Source organism: Alosa alosa, chromosome 11 (assembly GCF_017589495.1).
Source record: "Alosa alosa isolate M-15738 ecotype Scorff River chromosome 11, AALO_Geno_1.1, whole genome shotgun sequence".
Classification (NCBI taxonomy): Eukaryota; Metazoa; Chordata; class Actinopteri; order Clupeiformes; family Clupeidae; genus Alosa; species Alosa alosa.
The window spans coordinates 25,783,903-25,806,402 of NC_063199.1; the positions used below are offsets into that span (position 1 = coordinate 25,783,903).

Here is a 22,500-nt window from a genome sequence, read left to right on the forward strand (position 1 = left end):
CTCTTGTCCCAGTTTCTCTTTCTCAGACAGAAACCTCAAACTTGTGACCCCAGTAGCAATGAACTTCCAAAAAAACAGCGCAGGCTTTCCCATCATCCCTCAGTCTGCAAGCACAATGTCTGATAACTTTGGCTTTTTTCTCTGAGCGTGACTGATATCTCAGTGCTAATTAAGGAGGAATAATGGCAGTCATTTATCGCAGACTCAGCTGCTCACATCCATTCAAAGGCCTCCCTCAGTGGGGCTGCCAGCCAGGGGGGCTTCCCCTCCAGTCTCCATCAATCTGGCCTTCATTTGCAGTTATTAACAGGGACGAATACTGGAGGCAGGCTTTCTGAGAATCTGGCTTTGTGAATAGAATCTGGCTGTGTGAATAGAATCTGGTTTTGTGATTAGAGAATCTGGCTTTGTGAGTAGAATCTGGCTGTGTGAATAGAATCTGGTTTTGTGATTAGAGAATCTGGCTTTGTGAGTAGAATCTGGCTGTGTGAATAGAATCTGGTTTTGTGATTAGAGAATCTGGCTTTGTGAGTAGAATCTGGCTGTGTGAATAGAATCTGGTTTTTATGATTAGAAAATCGGGCTTTGTGAGTAGAATCTTACTTTGTGAATAGAATCTGGCTTTGTGAATAGAATCGGCTTGAGATCTGAAAAGCAAGCTGCATCTCATTTCCAATTATGCGAGATGCATTTGTTTACCCGAGTTGTTTGACAGATGTACAGCACAGTAAGGCCAGGTGTGAAATTCATTGCTGTGTTCTATGGGATTTAACCTTTGACCTCATCTTGCTATTGCTGTGCTCTATCAGCTGTGTCTTATTTATGTAAATACAGTAGAGGTTCAAGAGGACTCTCTCCTCCTTGTTTTACAGATCTCTTTCTCCCTCTTCTCTCTTTCTCCCTTTTCTCTCTCTCTCTCTTTCTCCCTCTTCTCTCTCTTCTCTCTCTCACACGATCTCTCGCTCTCCTTAAATCCCACACACTGCTCCAGCTATTAACATGCCTCCCCCTCTTCTCTGTCTCTCTCCGCAGGCGTTTGGCCAGGCCTACTCCCAGCAGCGCAAGGTGGCGGAGGATGGGGAGAGCAACGAGGAGACGCTGCTGCAGGAGTCGGCCAGTAAGGAGGCGTACTACATGGGCCGGCTTCTGGAGTTGCAGACCGAGCTGAAGAACAACCGCTCGGTGGCTTCCAACGCCCAGGCCGAGAGCGAGAGGCTCAACATGCTCGTGCAGGAGCTCAGGGAGGTGAGAGCACAACAGTCGGACTCAATTCAATTCAATTCAATTCAATTCAATTCAATTCAATTCAATGTGTCTTACTGGCATGGCCATTTGAAGGGGGAATGGTGTTGCTAAATCACAGAAGATGTAGAAAACAGCTCAAACATCCAACATCAACATCATTACAACATCATTGTAAAAGGGAAAAGTACCACCTTGATCATAGTCACTGGACAGTCACAGATAAAAGTGCAGAATAATCAGAGACCCTACTGAATTCACAAATCACATCATATATTGAATTAGGTCAGCATGTCAGGATATAGACAGATATTCCCACACATTTATGGAAAATCTTCCCAATTTAGCTGAGGTTGATGGTCGACTAAGAGAGGGTCTTCACTTCTTTGACTTCCAGAGTTTGGTATCCTTGATTTCATAACTATCTGGTTTGACAATCTCAGTGCTGAAACACTGAGGAATATTTGTATACTCTTTGTTACAAGAAGGTAAAAACTGACTCCATGCTTATATGAGCTTGTTGTCCTTGTGAATGCTGGCACTGTGCCTAGTGCCTTCACTGTGGACTGTTTGCAGATTGGTGATGCAACATTAGCTTGTGCAATGGAAACTCGGCCACGCTTGTCTTGCGCATCAGAGCATAGCCATATTTGTCTATGACGTGATAGACCTGACAGTGCTGCAGTGCCTTAGCAATATAGTGCCATTTTTACTGTTTTATGAGAGGACTAGCAGAATAGGAGACTCAGCTATTGACAGTCTGATGGATTGACTCCCACCAAGCAAGCGTAGTCCTATTTATTAACCTCATTAGCAAGTTAGCAACAGAAAAGCAACATATATGCTAATGATAAATTATGTGTCATGCGTAGCATTTCAGCAATAGGTGTGTGATATTTATTGTTACATTTATTGATCTAACTGAATGTTTTGTTTTGTGAGATGAGATGTTTTGAATAATGCAGAAGCCACTCTGAGCAGTCATGTGTCCACCACCCTGTGCCACATTAAACATTACTCTTATCATTAGCTCTTTTTGTCGGGCTTCTGCATGAATGACAGGTCAGGAGGGCAGCATGTAGGTCACCCAGAGGTCACCCATCCAGCATGTACGTGAGTGTGTGTGTGTGTGTGTGTGCGTGTGTGTCAGCAGTCAGTGGCCGGTGGGGGTATGGGGTGTAACGCCAGGGTCAGAGACTGTCGCCACGGCCCCATTGTAGAGGCCAAATCCGCCGCTAAGCTGCAGAAAAAGGGGAAAATGTCCTGAGCTCGGCACATAGGGGTGGCGGAGCACAGAGCGTCCTGCGGGCTGCCCCCCGTGAGTCCTGCCTGCCTCGGGCCCGACGCAGCAACATACCTGCTGCATAGCACACATAGCTGAGGAGACGCACGTGACCAGGCAAAACATGAAGAGCATGCTGGGCTCTGGGCACATTTATGCACATTTAACCATTTAGCAGATGTGAGCAAAAGTAGTTTATTATTTATATCTTTGTGCAAAGCATAGGCACTTCACTTGTGTTGTTTTTTATTCATCATTAGTGTAGCTCTTATATTTTATTTTATTTTATTTTATGAGTTCCTGAATCTTTAATGGTGTACAGAATACAGCATTTAATGTCTTTATCTTGAATATCAGGTGTGGCCGTTTGTGTGCTGAAAACAGCGTCATATGGATAATGTGATAATTTAGTGCCTCTTCATTTTAGGTTACATCGTAAAGTCCATAATGTAGTTCAAGACAACATGTAGCTCTTTTGCAGTATAAATAATGCAATACACTGTTCAATTACATTTTCATATTAAAGTGTCAGATCTCAGGGTCTCAGGGTCTCAGGGTCAGATCTCAGGGTAACAACGCATCAGCTGTTGCTGGGGTTTGTTTGATCTTTTTTAAGATGCGCTCGGTGAAGAAACTGACTGGCTAAGCTGTTGGTGGGGGTTTTTTTAGCTGAAGGAGCAGTGCTATCTAACATCCTGCTTTGGCCTGGTGTGGAAAAGCCATTCATGGCTGTCTCCTCCAGTGCTTTAGTCTCTGCAACTACTCAGCTCCTCACTTTTTCCAGCTCTTCAGGTGACACGAAGCTGGTCTTGAGCCGTAGGTTTTAAATGCTGCCATGGTGAGCAGCTTGTTGGTGGCAGGAGTTTGGTTATCTAAATTCTGTAGGAAAAGGAATTGCCCTGTTAATCCCTGTAAATAGCAGAGGTATTTATCAAAGTCAAATGCATTTTCAATATATTTCCAATGTGAAGAAATATCAGCTTAAGATAGGTAAACTCTGGAGATGGAACTGCTTTGTTTTGGTGGTTAGTCTTGTTTAGGTCAAGGATGTTACAATTCAAGTTCAACTTCTGTGTCACTCCCCCACAGAACTGCAAACCCTTATTTGTTGATAGATCTGAATAGCCGTGAAGTGAGATTTATAGAGTCTGTAATAGACAGAGACAGTTGTGCTGTGTCGTGCCGTGCCATGCTGTGTTGTGGCATTGACCTGCCATTGTTCTCTAGTGGGTAAGCTGCTGTTTGTGTGGGGGTGGTCAAGGGGTTGGTGTGTGTGTAGTGGGGTAGAGGGGTGAAGGTGGGGGGTGGATGGTCTCGTCCTGACCCCTGCTCATGTGGAGCCTCTGGTTAGCACCCCAACAAAGGGTCGTCGCTGAGGGATAATTGTCCAGTAATCCCCTGGCCTTCGCAGTGGGCTCAGCCTCGTGCTGCCCTGCAGGGCAGTGGACCAGCGGTGAGACAACACATCCTCTAGGGTGTGTGTGTGGGGGGTCAATAGAGGGGTTCATGCTGTGATCAGTGGCTCCACTCACTCCCTGGACTATGGGATTTGATGCTGTTAAGGGTAGTGGCTACATCTTTAGTGGATTTGGTGGATCTGAGTAAATGATTTTCAAGCTTTTCTTTTGACTCGGAAACTATAGGTAACATATGTAACCCCAGTTCTCTGAGGGAGATGAGTGAGACGTCTCACTATGGGACACAGCCCTTGCGTGGTGGGGGCGTGTCCCATTGTAAGATTTTGAGCGAATTGGCCGAAAGAGAACTGTGTATGTAAACATCAGTTAGTCTGTTTGTCCACAGATGAAAGCTCACCCAGTGATCATGTATTAGACATCTAAACTCACATGGTCTGCATATAGTATAAATCTTTCGGTAACACTTTACAGTATATGAATTATCATGCATGTATGCGTAATGATTCATGATGCATGTATTACTTCATCCCTTAATATCTCATGAATTGACATGATTTCATAGTCTGTCATTTGTGACCTCATACATGAACCCATGAACTAAACCATTGTATGGTGGGCACATTATTATGATTTATGATTAAGAACGATCATTTCTTTTGACGAAAATGTGGTCATCACTACTCAAATTCTGATTTGGACACAACACATGCCATTGTTCACACTTTAGTTGAGGGGTCACAAAACTCGAGTAATTAAAGGAAAATTCTGGTATTTAGCACTTGGAGTCCCTTTTCTGGTTGGTTTTGGATGAATTTATTCTTGCTGCCTGTTGTGTATGTGCCATGATGTGTATTTGTGTCTTTTAAAAGAACCTGAATTCAAAGACAAATTTCCACATGGACTAAAGACCTCAAGTCAATTCCTGGTGCCTCATGACATTTTAAGCAATGAAGTAAAAAAAAAAAAATTCAGTCATGCATGAACTCATAGTTCATGTACTGTTACCGTAAAGTGTTATCGAGTTGGTTAAGAGATTTAGGAGTCATGACACCACTTCAACAAGGAAAGACAATGTTGGTTAAGGAAATCTGGCCTTTATTGAATTCAAGATGTAAAAAAGGAAGTGCAGGAAATGCCACAAGATGTCAGGAGGAATTCCATTAAGCATTAGCATTCTGAGCAGTCACTTCAGGAGTCATCATGGGATAAAAAGCAGCCTTTTACTTACAATATGCCATTGGTTAACTGCAAGACACTTTGTTGTGACCACTGGTTGAGTTTATGAGCAAGCTACAGACTGAAATATGAACCTGGCCAGCCCACAATGTCCCATTTCTGCACACTTGCTTAAGCCAAAGTGATTCATTGTACAGCATTTTGGCCCCACATGAACTGCCTACATTTTTACACAGTACCTACAATTCAAGGTGACATGCAAAAACAGGATTAATACAAAACTAATAAAGCACTATGATCATTGACCCCATTGGTGAGCAAGCCCATAGTATTCTATTGCTCCAATATGGGGCTGGATTTTTTAAAAAAAAAAAAAAAAAAAAAAAAAAAAAACCTGAACGTGAACTGCACTACATCCACAAGTGACTAGTATGTCTAAGACAAACCACCACAAATCACATTTCTTGCAGCCACAAGTGTCATGATGGAAAAGCAGTAAAATCTTAACGAAATGCAAATTCTAATGCAGAGTGCCAGGTCTAACCATATCTGATCAGAGATTGAAATTCCAGACCATCAATGAAATTACATTAAAAATAAATAAAAAAAAAAAACAGGAAACATGACAAACCAAACAAACTTACCAGTGATCATGGTTCCATCTTGGGCAGAGGTAGTTCCATTTTGCAGATTCAGTGCAGTGGTTAACACAACAGCATCCTCACTTGCACCATCTTGGGATTCCACACAAGAAAACCAAGAGAAAAAAGAAACACGCATGAAGGACCTGATTTCAGAGCCAAACCGTGTGTGTGTGTGTGTGTGTGTGGGTCATAAAAGCCAGCTAAATTCCACTAACAGCAGTTGTAAACAGGACATGGACACTTCCTGCACCTCAACACAGCAAGCCTTACCAGTTCCTACAGTGTGGGCCGCTGCGGTCTGATTTTGGGCATTCTGCATTGTGGTGGCAACCTCAGCATCTTCACTTGGTCCATTTGGTGATTCTACACAAAGCCACAGAAGTGGAGAACAGTCACTAGTCTCATCTTTAGTTTAGACCCTAGTAATTATAATTTGGGAAAGAGGCAAGATACAGTAAATATATGTAAAAGAATGGCTGGCCTAGGTGTTGCTAATGACATCAATAAGGTTCCGTTTCTGCTACACTTATGAACAGAGGCTTCATTAACATATTTAGTAACACCTGTGCTCCTACTACCCGTTACAGGTGATGTCAATTAACTGATTTTCTGCTGAAGAGAGTTGTGCCAGGTTTAGTAAATACTTAGAATAGATGTAAGAGTTAAACCAGATCTCAGTTTGAGTGTTTGCCATGCCTAGATGTTTTTTCCATGGATGCTAGAATTTTAAAGACTGTAAACCAAATTTGGAGGTTTGTTTGAAAACACCTTCTACAGGTTAGAAAAAAAAGCAAGCACTGATGGAACCTGCTTTCTACAGGAGTTCACTCACAAGACAAGTGTCTTCAGCAATTAAACCATTGACTTGCAGAAAAGTGCCAATTAAAATCTGGTTTAAACCATATGGTAGGGAAGTAGACCTTTGAATTGACAGTCAGTAGACAATAGATTTCTCAGGATTTGAGAGCCAAGTTGATACACTAGCCATTTCTCATGATTGAATCCCAATTTAATATACTTGACAATGGACAAAAAAAAAAACTCAAAGCACATCTTTGTGAACTACAGGTCTGGTTTTGGAGAATAGGGGTTGCAGTTACAGTACCACATCATCTTCACTTGCACCCATCGCCTTCTAGTCCACATAATAGTTTAGTGGGGAGGGGTAGAGAGTGTTAGAGGGGTCTATTAGTCATGTGCATAACCACAAATGCCCCGATTGTCCTTACCAGCATCTCCAGTTTGGGCAGCAGGTGTTGTCTGGTTTAGGAGACTTGGGGTTATAGTGACCATCTCATCTTCACTTGCCCAATCTTTTGGTTTCCACATAAGAGGAAGACGGAGAGAAGCCAAGTTTAGACTTCAACGCACAATAAATCACTTGCAGAAACTCATACATAAGAGCCATTTACCAGTAACACCAGGTTGTGTCGTAGCAGTCAGATTGTGGGGATTAGGTGCTGGAGAGCCTGCTTGGACATCTTCACTTGCACCACCTTGGGATTTCATTTAAGTTTAGATATTTATAAACAAAACCAACCAACTTGTAAGGACATAAGAGCATTACATCACAGCATAACATTAAATACTCACCCTGAGCTTCAGTTTGGGTCTGGTTGTTGGGATTTGGTGTCGTTGAATCAACCTCAACCTTTTGCTGTGACGTCCCTCTTTGGAAGACAGAAGACATGATTATTTAAATCAGGATTTTGTAAAACATAACTCAACTGCCAAAAGATACATAAAACTCATCATTACTGAAAGTAGCAATGAGAACCAACATAAAAACCTTTGCCATTACTGCCATTTTTAATCACCAAAAACAATGAGAATTGTGAATTCAAGCAGGCATGACACACTCATTCTCAATTCAATGATAATTAGAATCATGAGTTCCAGGTGTGTATTGTTTAGCGATTCATGAGGCCTGGCCTAACAATAATGAGGAAGGGGTAGTGTCACAGGTGACCTCTTGGACTAACTTGGATCAAACTGACTTTGTTTTTAGCCACAAAGATTTTTTAGCATGGTCTAATTGAGTTAGTCAATTAGAATTTGAGGTAGTCAATAGGCCTGTGTCTTGCAGACTAGGCGATATGACATCAACATTAATGTTAAAATAAAGTAATTTATTTACTCAACAACACTGAAAGCTGGCCTGTCCATATTTAGTGTCAGACGGGTCCATGCAATAAACTCCAGAAGCTGGACCTCCCCTCCCTCTCGCTCCCCCTCTTCCTTCTATCTCTCCCTCTTCCTCTATCTCCCTCTGTCCCCCTCTCTCTGACATTATTTTAACATTTGTGGGTCATTTTAGGCAAGGAATTACTGTAGGTAAATAAGCAAATTTAACTTCATCTGGTTTATGCCAGAGGGAACTGTTCCCACCTATTTCAGCCTACCATCAAATGCATGACCTCTTTAGAAAGCTAAGACCCTGTAGCCTCCTGGGAAACAATCAGGGGTGCGTTTCCCAAAACCATAGTTGCTAACCTGTTAGTATCTTATTTGGTTGGCAATGGGAAATTCACAAGTATGGTGGGCACATCATTATGATTTATGATTTATTAAGAATGATCGTATGAAGCGTAAAGTGTTACCAAGGTTGGATATTTTAGCTCAGGTGTGTGTGTGTGTGTGTGTGTGTGTGTGTGTGTGTGTGTGTGTGTGTGTGTGTGTGTGTGGATACACACTTGGAGTTATATGAGTAACTCAGGAAAGGTGCTGACATGCTCCTCACTGGCCAGGGGACCTAACACACACACACATACACACCTACACACACATAGACATACACATACACACACATAGGCACACACACACAAAGCAGAAGTGCTGACACACTCCAAGCTCAACAGAAGATGACCCTTGGGACCTCTATGAAACTTTGCACAGAGGTGAGACAAAGGGTATTTCATCCACACACACACACACACACACACACACACACACACACACACACACACACACACACACACACACACACACACACACACACACATACACACACATACACACACATGCACACTTAACAAACACAGAAGCACACGTACTATGTGCAGCGTGTAGCGTAAGTATCAGCTTGATGTCCTTACCAATTAAGTTTTTCAGAGATCTCACAACACACCTTTATCGACCAGTGCTTCCTAATCAATGGCACAAAAGACAGTGTATGTTGGTTAAGGTAAAATGCTCAGCCTACTGATCCCAGATTTGAAAATACATGTAGAAAAAAGGGTTTTGACCCCAAATCAATTTTTGTTATTTACTGTATCTTTACTTTAACAGCTTCCAAAGAATTTCACTCCCCTTATGATTGTTTAGATTAGATATCTATCTGCTGTATCAACACCCAACAGTCGGACTCACCTCATACTTCACATTTTAAGGCTGTACTTCTGACCTGCCATTCAAGAGCTTTGCATGTGTTCTATATTTAACCTGCATCCTTTGGGGCTTTCGTCTATGAATGTGAGCTTCTGTTTGGTTAAAATGTTCTTAAAGAAACTTGAGAAAGAATATATAAAGGATATGCTGTATTGTATCTCACTGAAATAAGATGTTACTCTCTCAGAGAATGAAACTTGTTTTGGGATAACTTGTGTGTGTGTGTGTGTGTGTGTTTGTGTGTGTGCGCGCATGTGTGTGTGTCTGTGTGTCTGTGCCAAACGCCTTTGCTCTCTGCTCCTGCTGCTGCAGTTCCAGGAATTGAATATTGATGAAACAGGAGAAAAGTTACTCTATCGCTGGAGCTGTGTGTGCGTGCGTGCGCGCGCGTGTGTTTGTGTGTGTGAATGTGTGTGTGTTTGTGGTGGTAGAGCCCTTGTTTTACCTGGTGCCACACACGAATGTTGATGTCGGCACTATTACTGCAGTATAGTCTACTAAAGTAGTCAGTGCATTCGTCATTTCTGTTTGGGGCTGCTGGCTGGAACTTCTGGATGCCAGTTTATTGTGAATAATGAACACCAGGATTTACTCCACTCGATCCCTATGACCTTTGACCCAGACAGGGCAGGCATGGAAGTTTTATTTGTCTGTGACATTTCACACAAAGAGATAAGAATATTTATTGCCAGCGTGTGTGTGTGTGTGTGTGTGTGTGTAAGTGAATAATGCAATATGGATTGCTTTCTGTTACTGCTACAGATAATCAGACTCGCAGTAGACCTTACAGCAGGCGCTGCCAGCAAGACACTGCAACATTATCAACCTCCAACACACACACTCACACACACACACACACACACACACACACACACACACACACACACAACTGCAACTCTCCTCCAGCAGCAGCCTGTGCAGAAACAGCAGAAAGACAGCATTACACTCATAACAGCATACAGTAGACTTGACATTTTTAGACCTGATATCGCTGTGTGCTGCAGGATGTGTGTCAGTGTAGCTGTGTGTTCAATGTTCAGTTGTGATAAGAGGAAAAAATGTCACTATCAGAAGAATTCCAACACACTTTGGAGTTATGTGCCCTTACTTCAAGCTAAAGCCATTGTTGTTTCAGTTGTCCTTCTGTTGCTTTGTGTGGACTTTGATGTACATGTATTAACTGTCTCTATGCTTTTATCTGATCAGAGAAGTATGTCTCTTCTATCATGATGAAACTATTTCTCTTTTGAAAAAACAGTATCCTTTATAATGTGGAAAAAAGGAAAAAAGTGTTTTTTAAAGGTTTCACATCTCCAAAGCAGAGTAACCAAGCTGATATGCCAGATGAAATTACAATCCCCATTCTGTCTTCCCTTCTTTCTCTCTCTCTCTCTGTTTCAGAGTAATGAGGTGTTGGACCTTCAGAGGGGTCGGATGCGGGAGGAGATTAGAGAGTACAAGTTCAGAGAGACGCGCCTCCTCCAGGATTACACAGAGCTGGAGGAGGAGAACATCACCCTACAGAAACTAGTGTCCACACTTAAACAGAACCAGGTAATACACACACACACCCACACACACAGACACACACACACACACACACTTGCATGCACACACACACAAACACACTTACAGTAAGTTCAGTCAGAACATACAGTAACACAAGAAAATACACTCACTTACATGAACACATATCCAAACATCACAAGCCTAGCTTTTTACATACACAGTCACATACTCACAACTCTATAAGTATCCATTCTCATACAGACCTTGGTCTAGACGCTCACTAATCTACCCATGGAAGAGCTATGTGTGAGAAACCTGAATAAACTGTGGATATGCAAGTGCATGTGCAACATGTTATGTGTCAAACAGAACCACATTTGGGATTGTTTCCAACAACTCTGCTGCCTCTCCTCCTCTTTTCTCCTCTATTTCATCTCCTGGCTTCTGTCTTTCACTCTTCGCCTCTGTTTCTGCCTCCTCTCCTGGTTCCTCTACTCTCGTGACCTGCGTCTCCTCTCCTGGTTCCTCTACTCTCGTGACCTGCGTCTCCTCTCCTGGTTCCTCTACTCTCGTGACCTGCGTCTCCTCTCCTGGTTCCTCTACTCTCGTGACCTGCGTCTCCTCTCCTGGTTCCTCTACTTTCGTGACCTGCGTCTCCTGTCCTGGTTCCTCTACTCTACTCTCCCTTTTGTCTCCTGTTCTTCTCACCTCTCCTCTGCATTCCATTCCCTTTCTTCCCTCTACTCTTTTCTTCTCTTCTATTCTTCTCTTATCCTCCACTCCTCTCTTCTCCACTCCTCTCCTCTGTTCTCTTCTCCTTTTCCTTTCTGCTGTCCTCTCCTCCCCTTCTCTCCTCTCCTCCTCTCCTCCTCTCCTCTCCTTCTCTCCTCTCCTCCTCTTCTCTCCTCCCCTCCTCTCTTCTCCTCCTCTCCTCTCCTCCTCTCCTCCCTTTCTCTCCTCTCCTTCTCTCCTCCTCTCCTCTCCTCTCCTCCTCTCCTCTCCTCCTCTGTGCAGGTGGAGTATGAGGGCCTGAAGCACGAGATCAAGGTCCTTGAGGAGGAGACAGCGCTGCTCAATAGCCAGCTGGAGGACGCGCTGCGTCTGAAGGACATCTCGCAGGCGCAGCTGGAGGAGGCGCTGGACGCGCTCAAGAGCGAGCGCGAGCAGAAACACGGCCTCCGCAAGGAGCTGGCGCACCACCTGAGCCTGAGTGACAGCGTCTACGGCGCCGGGGCCCACCTGGCACTCGCCGCTGTCGATCAGCTCCGCTTTGCCAGCGAGACCGACGTCGTCACAGCCACCGGCACGCCCACGGCCAACGGGTCGGCCGGCCTGCACGGCCTCCCTGGGTCCACCCTGTCCAGCCCCGGCGTCGAGGACTTGGGGCGCTGCAACGGGCATCACCTCGGCAACAAGGCGACGGCGAATGGCACGGCGGAGTTTGGCGGGCACCGCGGCGGCACGGGGAGGAACGGGGTGGACCCTGCCGTGCTGCCCCCAGTGGCCGATCTGTTCAGCGAGCTCAACCTCTCAGAGATGCAGAAACTCAAACAACAGCTCATTCAGGTCAGTCCCACCCCGCTGAACCAGGCTAAAGGTCAAGGCTGTTTGTGTAGTGGACCATAGCAGTGGGTTTTGTTGAGCAGTTGCCACAGTTGCACTCAAAACAACAACCCAGACTGTGGAGTCAGCTGCCTTTTAAGCGCTTTACTCACTACTTTATATATCTCCTAAAAGTCAAGTTCAACTCTTTTTTATATAAATGACACAAACAAACTCTCAGACACACACACACACACACACACATATATTTTTATATATCTTCTAAAAGTCAAGTTAAGCTCAATTTTATGAAGTAGAAAAGAATAGTTTTGCTTACAAAAAAAGGTTTTAGTGGATTTCAGTATGCATAATGTATTTCCAAACAACATAATCAAGTCATGCCACTCGCTCTGCCAGATAAAGTGTCAAAAAGGTCAAGAATAGACAAGCATAGCACATTCATGCCCAAAAAAAATATGCAGAATGCCAGCATTGTTGTTTGTTTTCATCAGTGTAACACCGTCAGGTGTAAATGAAACAGCATACCACATGCCATATACCATTTTTGAAGAGATTTTCTCTTCTCTGTTAATCGGCTGTTAACCTATCCTTTACATTATGGACTAGACCTACAGCAGCAGTTTACCCATCTTTTACATTACGGACTAGACCTAGCTTTTAACCCATCTTTTACATTACGGACTAGACCTAGCTTTTAACCCATCTTTTACATTACGGACTAGACCTACATTAGCTACAGTATTAAACCATCTCTTCATTGTGGATTAGACCTACAGTAGCTGTTTACCATCCTTTACATTACGGACGAGACCTACAGTAGCTGTTTACCATCCTTTACATTACGGACGAGACCTACAGTAGCTGATTACCATCCTTTACATTACGGACGAGACCTACAGTAGCTGATTACCATGCTTTACATTACGGATGAGACCTACAGTAGCTGATTAGTATCCTATTCAGGCTCTCTCCCCTTTTCCCGAGTATCTCAGCTCGCAAATAAGCTTTACCAACATGACAAATATAAACATATACATTATATGGCAAAAGACACACTGAACTGAATACGCCAGGCTACAGTTCTCTCCCCCACCCCACCCCTCACTCTCTCTCTTCCTCCCTCGGGTGGGGTGACTGGTGAGTGTGTCCTTCTCTGGTGGGGTGACTGGTGAGTGTGTCCTTCTCTGCTCCTGGTCTCCACATCTGTTCATCTTTCCCAAGGGCTGTTGGTTTCACTAGTCTCTGTACACACAGACAGTTTCACATACACTCTCATACACACACGCATGCACATGCGTGCACACACACATACACAAATATACATACACTCACACCCACACATGAATGTGCATGCACACACACAAATACACGCACCCACACACATACACACATAGACACAAACAAACTCAAAGATTCACACACAGACACACAAACACACAGACACACAGACACACACACACATACACACACATACACACACACACACACACACACACACACCCCCCAAGTGTATTCATCGCTCTCAGTATGTGTCAGCATACTGAGAGCAACTGCTGGCGCTGAGAAACTAAAGACACATCAGCCAGATGTCAAGTCACTGAGGGCAGCCACTGTGGCCAGACCTCTGATTTCGCATGGAAGGGTCCCCATCCATTTAATATGATCTGATCTAATCAGAGTATCTAATCAGATTTAGTCAGATTTACTCTGTTTTTTATTATCTGACCCACAGGGTTAAACTATGCATGTGCTGGGTATCACTTCAAATGGTGGTGTTACAGTGTAGAAAACACTCATTTACAAGCAGACACATTTAATGATGTTTTTACATGTGTGTGTGTGTTTGTTTTGTGTAGCTTGGCCTCAGTTTCCCTCTGAGAGAGAGTTCTGTCAAAAACATTTACTGTGATGTGTGAGTGTACGTGCATGTGTTTATGTGAGTGTGTGAGTGAGAGATAGTGAGTTTGTGTGTGCGCAGCACGTGTGTGTGTGTGTGTGTGTGTGTGTGTGTGTGTGTGTGTGTGTGTGTGTGTGTCTGTTTTGAGCATGTGAGTATGTGCATGTGTGTGTGGGTTTTACTCAAGGGCAGGTAACAGAAATAGCACGTCTGACACTGACAGAGCACATAGAGAAAATCTAGTTCTAGTTGCCTAGAATAACCATTCTACAGCACTAGTGGAAATAAGGACTGTGATGAAGATAATGATTGTAATAATGCAGACTACAGTTTTTCAATTATTTAAATAAGCAAATTATATAATAGATTTGTTAGTAACTTTATAGAACATGATCATAACTTCATATAGCATAGGCTTACAATGCATGGATATCTAGCTGGCTATATGACATGTATGTCCAAACACTCTTCTGGTTCTTCTATCCATATATCTATCTCACTCCCCACAATCTTCATGTGGAGAGAATGCCACTAATTATCTGTAACAACTCAACATTAGGTACAGTATGGCTATCTGGCTCTTACACCAGATTCTTGAGTAGATCTGCGGTCTCCCTGAGAGCATCAGTTAGACAGCAAGCCTGGCCAGTCTCACTGCACGTGCTCATTGAGTCTCTCATTTTCTGTGCGCTCTAATAAGTCTCATACATCTCTCAATCCTGCCTCCCACTAAGCGAGACACCATCGCCGTAATGCGTTACCTCCCGATTGCAGCACTAGAGCTAAAGAGTGAGTGGTCGTTCACTGCGGTGGAACACTGCTGCCATTAGGGGCAGTGTAATACAGTGGAACCCATGGGAGCACCACTTCTCACTGCAGTTATAATATTGCCCATGATTAATGGAATGTGTAATAGCTATGGAGGGAATATATATTCATCTGCGTGTACAGGACACACACACACACACACAAGCAGACACAAACACAGATCAGTGGTCTATTGGATTTCAATTTATATTCTTTTCTTTGTGTTATTTTTCTTGGTTATGAAAGCTTGACGCAGCGTGTGACTGTGCAGATGTGTGTAAATGTGTTGCTTTGTAAGAGACGATAGGTTCTGTTCTACCGGCCCACTTGTTTAGAATACAATTGGATCAGTTGCTATTGGAATTTGACTTTTTGTAAAGCAAATTCAATACCAAGCCAAAGAAACTCTCACACACACAGTGTAGTGAGTAAGCTCACACAAGGTCTATCTGTTTTTTTTCCAGCACTGATGTGCCATTTAAAAATGTCTGAAATTCAAATAAATCTCAAATAAGCCACATTTTCATTTCCCATATGTGTTCCCATGTTATTACCACCAATGCGGACTAAAATGTCTTTCAGAATGAATAATCTTGGGAGGGCCAAGGGTGAAATCTGGAATCATTCATTCCCCACACCTTACTGACACGCGCACACACACACACACACACACACACACATACACACACACCTCATCATGTCAACACTTGTCACTGCCGGGGCTATACTTCTTCCCCCTTGGCCGCCCTGTTTTGTATAGCTGGGCCTCCTCCAGGAAGGAATCGATAAGGTTTCACCGCCTCAGCGCGGCCGTTTGAAGATGGCTGACGCCTCCAGGACCAACGCTGATCACAAAGCGATTCACAAGCACTCGAGATCAATTACCGGAACCAGGGCCATGGCATCCCGTCCTAATATGCAACAAGCAACGCTGGCGAAACATTACACCCACCTGTGCCCTCTCTCAGAGACATCGCCTTTACATCAATACCACAATGACACGCCGACATCAGTGGCAGGGAGCACAGAGGAGTGTGTGACAACATACACTTTACGACAACAACACACGCCTTAGAATTTCAGAGAGAATATTCTCAGTATATCAGTATAAAGTGTTCTTAGTGTAGACAACTCAAACATGTCGTTTGGAGTTTGGCCTTTGCAGTATTTTGGTATTTGTTTTTTGAGCAAATCCTCACATTGCTGTAGCAGTAAATCAGGACTCTGAAATTATGCTAACATGTCACAGATGTTGCTAGCACAGCTATGCTAACATGTCCTGAACTTGCACTTGTTGTGAGTGGACAATTCAGAGCAATTTCATTACAATGTCTAATACAAAGTCCAGATATTAAGTTGTATCTCCAGAGATATCTGATTAAGTTGTATTGCCAGAGGTTTTTACTTTGAACTAAAAGAGCGAGGATGTTTCGGCCATTGAATTTGGATGTTTCACTCTGTTGTGTCCTGACCTCGCAGTTTGTCCTCCTGTCCTGTAGGTGGAGCGTGAGAAGGCGTCTCTGCTGGTGACGTTGCAGGAGTCGCAGACACAGCTGCAGCACACGCAGGGCGCCCTGACCGAGCAGCACCGCCGCGTCCACCGGCTCAACGAGCGCATCAGCGCCATGCACCGTCTCTACGGCAACAAGCAGTTTGACGCCGAGGAGACCGAGAAGGACGCTGACCACAACACAGAGGACGCCACCGCCACCAACGGCTGCTTCAACAACCCGGACGACGTCGAGCTCCACGGCTTCGAGGTGCTGGAGGGTAAGTACCGCGTGGCGGTCACTGAGGTGATCGACCTGAAGGCCGAGCTCAAGACGCTGAAGGAGAAGCACAACCAGGCGGTGGAGAGCCAATCGGAAGAGAGGAGCCGCAGCGAGGGCAAGGTGCGCACGCTGACCGAGCAGATGGGCAGGCTGGAACAGCGGAGATGCCTCGAGGCCGAGGCTGGCGTCGTGGGCGCTGGAGGCCCGACCTTGTGACCCTGTCGGCCTGGCCTGGCGAGCCACAGCATGATGACAGCGGCGCAGGACGAGCTGGCCACCTTCAGCGAGGAGCTTGCGCAGCTTTACCACCACGTCTGCCTGTGCAACAACGAGACGCCCAACCGCGTCATGCTGGACTACTATCGGCAGAGCCGCGTCACACGCAGCGGCAGCCTCAAAGGGCCCGAAGACCCGCGCGCCCTGCTCTCCCCACGCCTGGCCCGCCGCCTGGCCGCCGGGTCCACCTCCTCCTCCGACCCCCCCAGGAGTCCCCAGGATTCGCCCTCCAAAGAGCCCCCGCCATCCTCGTCGTCAGCGGGCAGCGGTGGCAGTGGGGGGGAGGGAGGCCAGGGCAGCCCCAGCCGCACCACCCAGGGCTCCGCATCACCGGTCAACATCAGTTTCTCCCCGTGCCTGTCGCCCACACCGGACAGCGGCTCCAGTGGCGGCGGTGGAGACCTGCGAAAAGAGCCTATGAACATCTACAACCTGAACGCCATCATCCGCGACCAGATCAAGCACCTGCAGCGGGCCGTGGATCGCTCCCTGCAGCTGTCCCGCCAGCGGGCTGCCGCCCGCGAACTGGCCCCCGTGATGGACAAGGACAAGGAGGCGTGCATGGAGGAGCTGCTCAAGCTCAAGTCCCTCCTGAGCACCAAGAGAGAGCAGATCGCCACACTGCGGCTGGTGCTCAAGGCCAACAAACAGGTGAGAGGGAGAGAGAGAGAGAGAGAGAGAGAGAGAGAGAGAGAGAGAGAGAGAGAGAAAGAGAGAGTTTTAATTTCCTTTATTAGCAGTGAAAAGAAAATCATCAAGAAATATAAACAACCCATTAAACTAAAGATGTCCCTCAGCTGTGTGTGTGTGTGTGTGTGTGTGTGTGTGTGTGTGTGTTAACTACTTTACTCAGCTGCTGTGTGTGTTAACTACTCTACTCAGCTGTGTGTGTGTGTGTGTGTGTGTGTGTGTGTGTGTGTATGATAACTACTCTACTCAGCTGTGTGTGTGTGTGTGTGTTTGTGTGTGTGTTTGTGTGTTTGTGTGTGTGTGTGTGTGTGTGTGTGTGTGTGTGTGTGTGTGTGTGTGTGTATGATAACTACTCTACTCAGCTGTGTGTGTGTGTGTTTTTGTGTGTGTGTGTGTGTGTGTGATAACTACTCTACTCAGCTGTGTGTGTGTGTGTGTGTGTGTGTGTGTGTGTGTGTGTGTGTGTGTGTGTGATAACTACTCTACTCAGCTGTGTGTGTGTGTGTGTGTGTGTGTGTGTTTTGTGTTTGTGTGTGTGTGTGTGTGTGTGTGTGTGTGTGTGTGTGTATGATAACTACTCTACTCAGCTGTGTGTGTGTGTGTGTGTGTGTGTGTGTGTGTGTGTGTGTGTGTGTGTGTGTGTGTGTGTGTGTGTGTGTGTGTGTGTGTGTGTGTGTGTGTGTGTGTGTGTGTGTGATAACTGTGTGTGTGTGTGTGTGTGTGTGTGTGTGTGTGTGTGATAACTGTGTGTGTGTGTGTGTGTGTGTGTGTGTGTGTGTGTGATAACTACTCTGCTCAGCTGTGTGTGTGTGTGTGTGTGTGTGTGTGTGTGTGTGTGTGATAACTACTCTACTCAGCTGTGTGTGTGTGTGTGTGTGTGTGTGTGTGTGTGTGTGTGTGTGTGTGTGCATGATAACTACTCTACTCAGCTGTGTGTGTGTGTGTGTGTGTGTGTGTGTGTGTGTGTGTGTGTGTGTATGATAACTCAGCTGTGTCAGCTGTGTGTAGTAGTGTGTGATATTATTAATATGTGTGATATTATTATTATTGTGTGTGTGTGTGTGTGTGTGTATGATAACTACTCTACTCAGCTGTGTATTGTGTGTGTGTGTGTGTGTGTGTGTGTGTGTGTATGTATCCTGACTACTCAGCTGTGTGTGTGTGTGTGTGTGTGTGTGTGTGTGTGTGTGTGTGTGTGTGATAACTACTCTACTCAGCTGTGTGTGTGATCACTACTCTATTATCCTCTGTGTCTGTGTAACGTGAGAGTGAGGTGTGTGAGATAAGATAACTACTCTACTCATCTCTGTCCACCGCTCTCCTCCTGCCAGACTGCAGAGGTAGCTCTGGCCAACCTGAAGAGCAAGTATGAGAACGAGAAGTCCATGGTGACGGAGACCATGATGAAGCTGCGCAACGAGCTGAAGGCTCTAAAGGAAGATGCAGCCACCTTCTCCTCCCTCAGAGCCATGTTTGCCACCAGGTGAGCACCGCAGGCAGCCACAGAGTTGACCAGGACGTACCATGTACAGACCCCAGGGCAGCCATACAGTAGAGTTGACCAGGACGTACCATGTACAGACCCCAGGGCAGCCATACAGTAGAGTTGACCAGGACGTACCATGTACAGACCCCAGGGCAGCCATACAGTAGAGTTGACCAGGACGTACCATGTACAGACCCCAGGGCAGCCATAGGGATTGACCAGGGACGCCATGTACAGACAGGGCAACCATGTTACCAGGGCCCCATGGGACCCCCCAGGGCAACCATACAGTAGTTGACCAGGTTGCCACAGACCCCAGGAACCATAGAGTTGTTCAGGGCGTACCATATGCAGACCCCAGGGAAGCCATACAGTAGAGTTGACCAGGACGTACCATGTACAGACCCCAGGGAAGCCATACAGTAGAGTTGACCAGGACGTACCATGTACAGACCCCAGGGAAGCAATACAGTAGAGTTGACCAGGACGTACCATGTACAGACCCCAGGGAAGCCATACAGTAGAGTTGACCAGGATGTACCATGTACAGACCCCAGGGCAGCCATAGAGTTGACCAGGACGTACCATGTACAGACCCCAGGGCAACCATACAGTAGAGTTGACCAGGACGTACCATGTAAAGACCCCAGGGCAGCCATAGAGTTGACCAGGACGTACCATGTACAGACCCCAGGGCAGCCATACAGTAGAGTTGACCAGGACGTACCATGTACAGGGAGGCACATTCTGCTCTCACTCTTCCTCACTATCTGTTTTCTGTTCTTCCCTTCATTTACTCTCTTTTCTGTTTTATTCATCTCTGTACCACTTCTCTGTTTTGATCTGTCTATCCACTTTCTCCCTCTCTCTCCCCCTCTGTCCCTTTTCCTGTCCCCCTCTCTCTTCTCCCTCTCTCCCTCTCTCTCCCTCTCTCTTGTCCCTCTTTTTTTCTCTCCTCTCTCTCCCCTCTCTTGTCCTCTCTTTCACCCTTTCTCCTCTCTCTCCTCCCTCTCTCCCCTCTCCCTCTCCCTCTCTCTCCCCTCTCCTCCTCCTCTCCCCTCCCCTCTCCCCCTCTCTCCCTCTCTCTCCTCTCTCTCCCTCTCTCTGTCTCTCCCTCCTTTTTTGTTTTTTGTCTTTTTTCCCATTCTACTCTCTCTCTCTCCTCTCTCTCTCTCTCTCTCGCCCCTGCGGCCCTCCGTTGTCTCCAGGTGTGATGAGTATGTGACTTAGCTGGCCCGGATGCAGCTGCAGCTGGCTGCGGGGAGGATTCAGAAGAAGGCGTGGACTGGCTGCTCATGGCCATCCAGCAGAAGCTGGCGCGCACGGCGCCTGGAGGACCTGGAGTTCGACCCCAGCAGCAGGCCTTCGAGGGCCAGGGCGGCCAGCAAGCTGGCCAAGCTCAAGAGGCCCCCCCAAAGTGAGTGTCGAGCGGCGTTCACAGCCCCAGGCCCCACGGCCCCTCTGTCCCCACGGTGGGTCGGCCTCCCCCCCCCCACTCTCCTCACCCCGTCCAGCATGTTCCCCGTGGCAGTCAACTCGCCGTCCTTGGAGGCTCCTCCCACCCCTTCCTCCTCAGCAGCTGCTACCTGGTCGTTGCTGGGTCAGCCGCCGTGCATTGTGAGTAGTCAGACGCTGATGGTGGCCTTCAGGCTTGAGCCCCGAGTTCAATCGCCCAGCCCAGACCAGACCACAACCCCACAGCCTAAGCCGTTCCTCCCTGCTCCGCCCGGCTTGTTCAAGACCCCCACTAGTCCTGTCACGGCAGTCTTCCCCGAGGAGTCGGCCCACTCCACGGCCTGCCGCGTCCCCTACAGCAGCACCCCAACCCTCCAGCAATGACTACATCCCCCACAATCCACCTCTCTGAGCACAAAACTATGGGTGAGTGGTGGGTAGGTGGCACACAGGGGCGGTGGCATCAGCCTGGTTCTCCTGGGTGGCTGATGGCCATCAGACTGCTGTGAGACAGAGACTCCTGCTGCTCCTCAGGCACGTACAAACACACACACACACAGACACACATGCACACACACACACACAAACACAGACAGATAGACACAAATACGCACACACACACAAACACAGACAGACAGACACACACACACACACACACACACACACACACACACACACACACACACACACACACACACAGACTCCTGTTGCTCCTCAGGCCCTCGCTCTGGGTAGGGGCTCCTCAGGACTCCTGCATGTTGACTCTCTCTCTCTCTCACACACACACACACACACACACACACACACACACTCACATTCACACACACACACACACACACACACACACACACACACACACACAGACACACACACACACACTTCACATACACACACACAGACACAGACTCCGATGGCACTTCTCTCTGAAACCAGTTGATTGCAGAGCTGGGTCCAGATTGGGGCCAGTTGCTTTCCAGAGTTGCCTGCTTTCCCTTGGTGCTGTTGCTAGGCGCTGGGACTCTACCAGCACTGGCTTTTCTCCTCTCACTGTAAAGAGAACCCTGTTTGAGATGTGGAACTTGTAAAGAGAGAACCCTGTTTGAGACGTGGAACTTGTTTAGGACTCGTGTGCTGAGAACTGAAAGAACTCTGTTGAAGGCTTGAAGCTTTTTTTTTTGTCAGAGAAAACAGTGAGCATATGATTTTTGAGAGGTTAAATGAAATAAATGAATGAAAATGTAGGAACTGAATTTGTGTGTTTTGTTTCTGCCGTTTATGAAAGCCTGAACAAGGTTGATACTCAGGCTCATAATCATATGAAATTAATTTTGTTAAATTTGCAATGAACTGGTTGGAATTCTCTACCATTTTAACTGCTTTGTTTTGGATGTATCTAAAAACTATTAGCTTAGCTATTTCAACATTTGTGCTTAAGCATTTGAGAGCCAACATTTACAGCTGTGGTCAGGCAATGTCCATTATTTGCAACTTAGCAAATACTTCTCAAAGGTTTGTGAACAGTAATTACTTTTTTCATACTATCGATTTTGCTGTCATTCCATCATTACCCAGGTGAATATTTCGCTTTCGGTAATGAAGGTTTGATGGATGCCGATAAGGACTGCCTGTTTTTCAGCATATTTTTCTGCATGATGGCCGTGTGCATGGTGTGACTGGAGTAATGTAGCATTAGTGCCATCTGGTGGTTGTTTGAAGTAACTTGCTTAAAGGAGCTTCATTGGCTTTGGCTGTATTTCAACTCTCTTTTATTTCCTCATTCAGTCATTCTCTCCGCTTCCTTGGTCCTCTCAGAGGAATCTGTTGTGCTGGACTGCAGTGTTTTCTTCTTCCTACTGCGATGCAGTCTCTTATTGGCAGTGAATCCCCGACGCTAGG

At 46.2% G+C, this 22,500-nt stretch overlaps 1 protein-coding gene and 1 long non-coding RNA gene across 2 annotated transcripts in view; one reads left to right on the top strand and one right to left on the bottom strand.

Moving 5' to 3' along the window:
- LOC125302817 (protein bicaudal D homolog 1-like) overlaps positions 1–22,500 on the top strand; it is a 60,180-nt gene that overhangs the window by 25,617 nt on the left and 12,063 nt on the right. The window contains 6 exon segments of the mRNA XM_048256136.1: positions 1,033–1,245; positions 10,551–10,703; positions 11,673–12,224; positions 16,425–17,624; positions 18,995–19,146; positions 20,460–20,952. Of these exon segments, the coding sequence (XP_048112093.1) occupies positions 1,033–1,245; positions 10,551–10,703; positions 11,673–12,224; positions 16,425–17,624; positions 18,995–19,146; positions 20,460–20,952 (2,763 nt within the window).
- Positions 6,064–7,440, bottom strand: LOC125303746. The gene is made up of 4 exons (XR_007195095.1): positions 7,356–7,440; positions 7,175–7,258; positions 6,992–7,075; positions 6,064–6,125 (listed from the first exon to the last, which is right to left on the bottom strand). It is a non-coding gene; the product is annotated as an uncharacterized LOC125303746 (long non-coding RNA).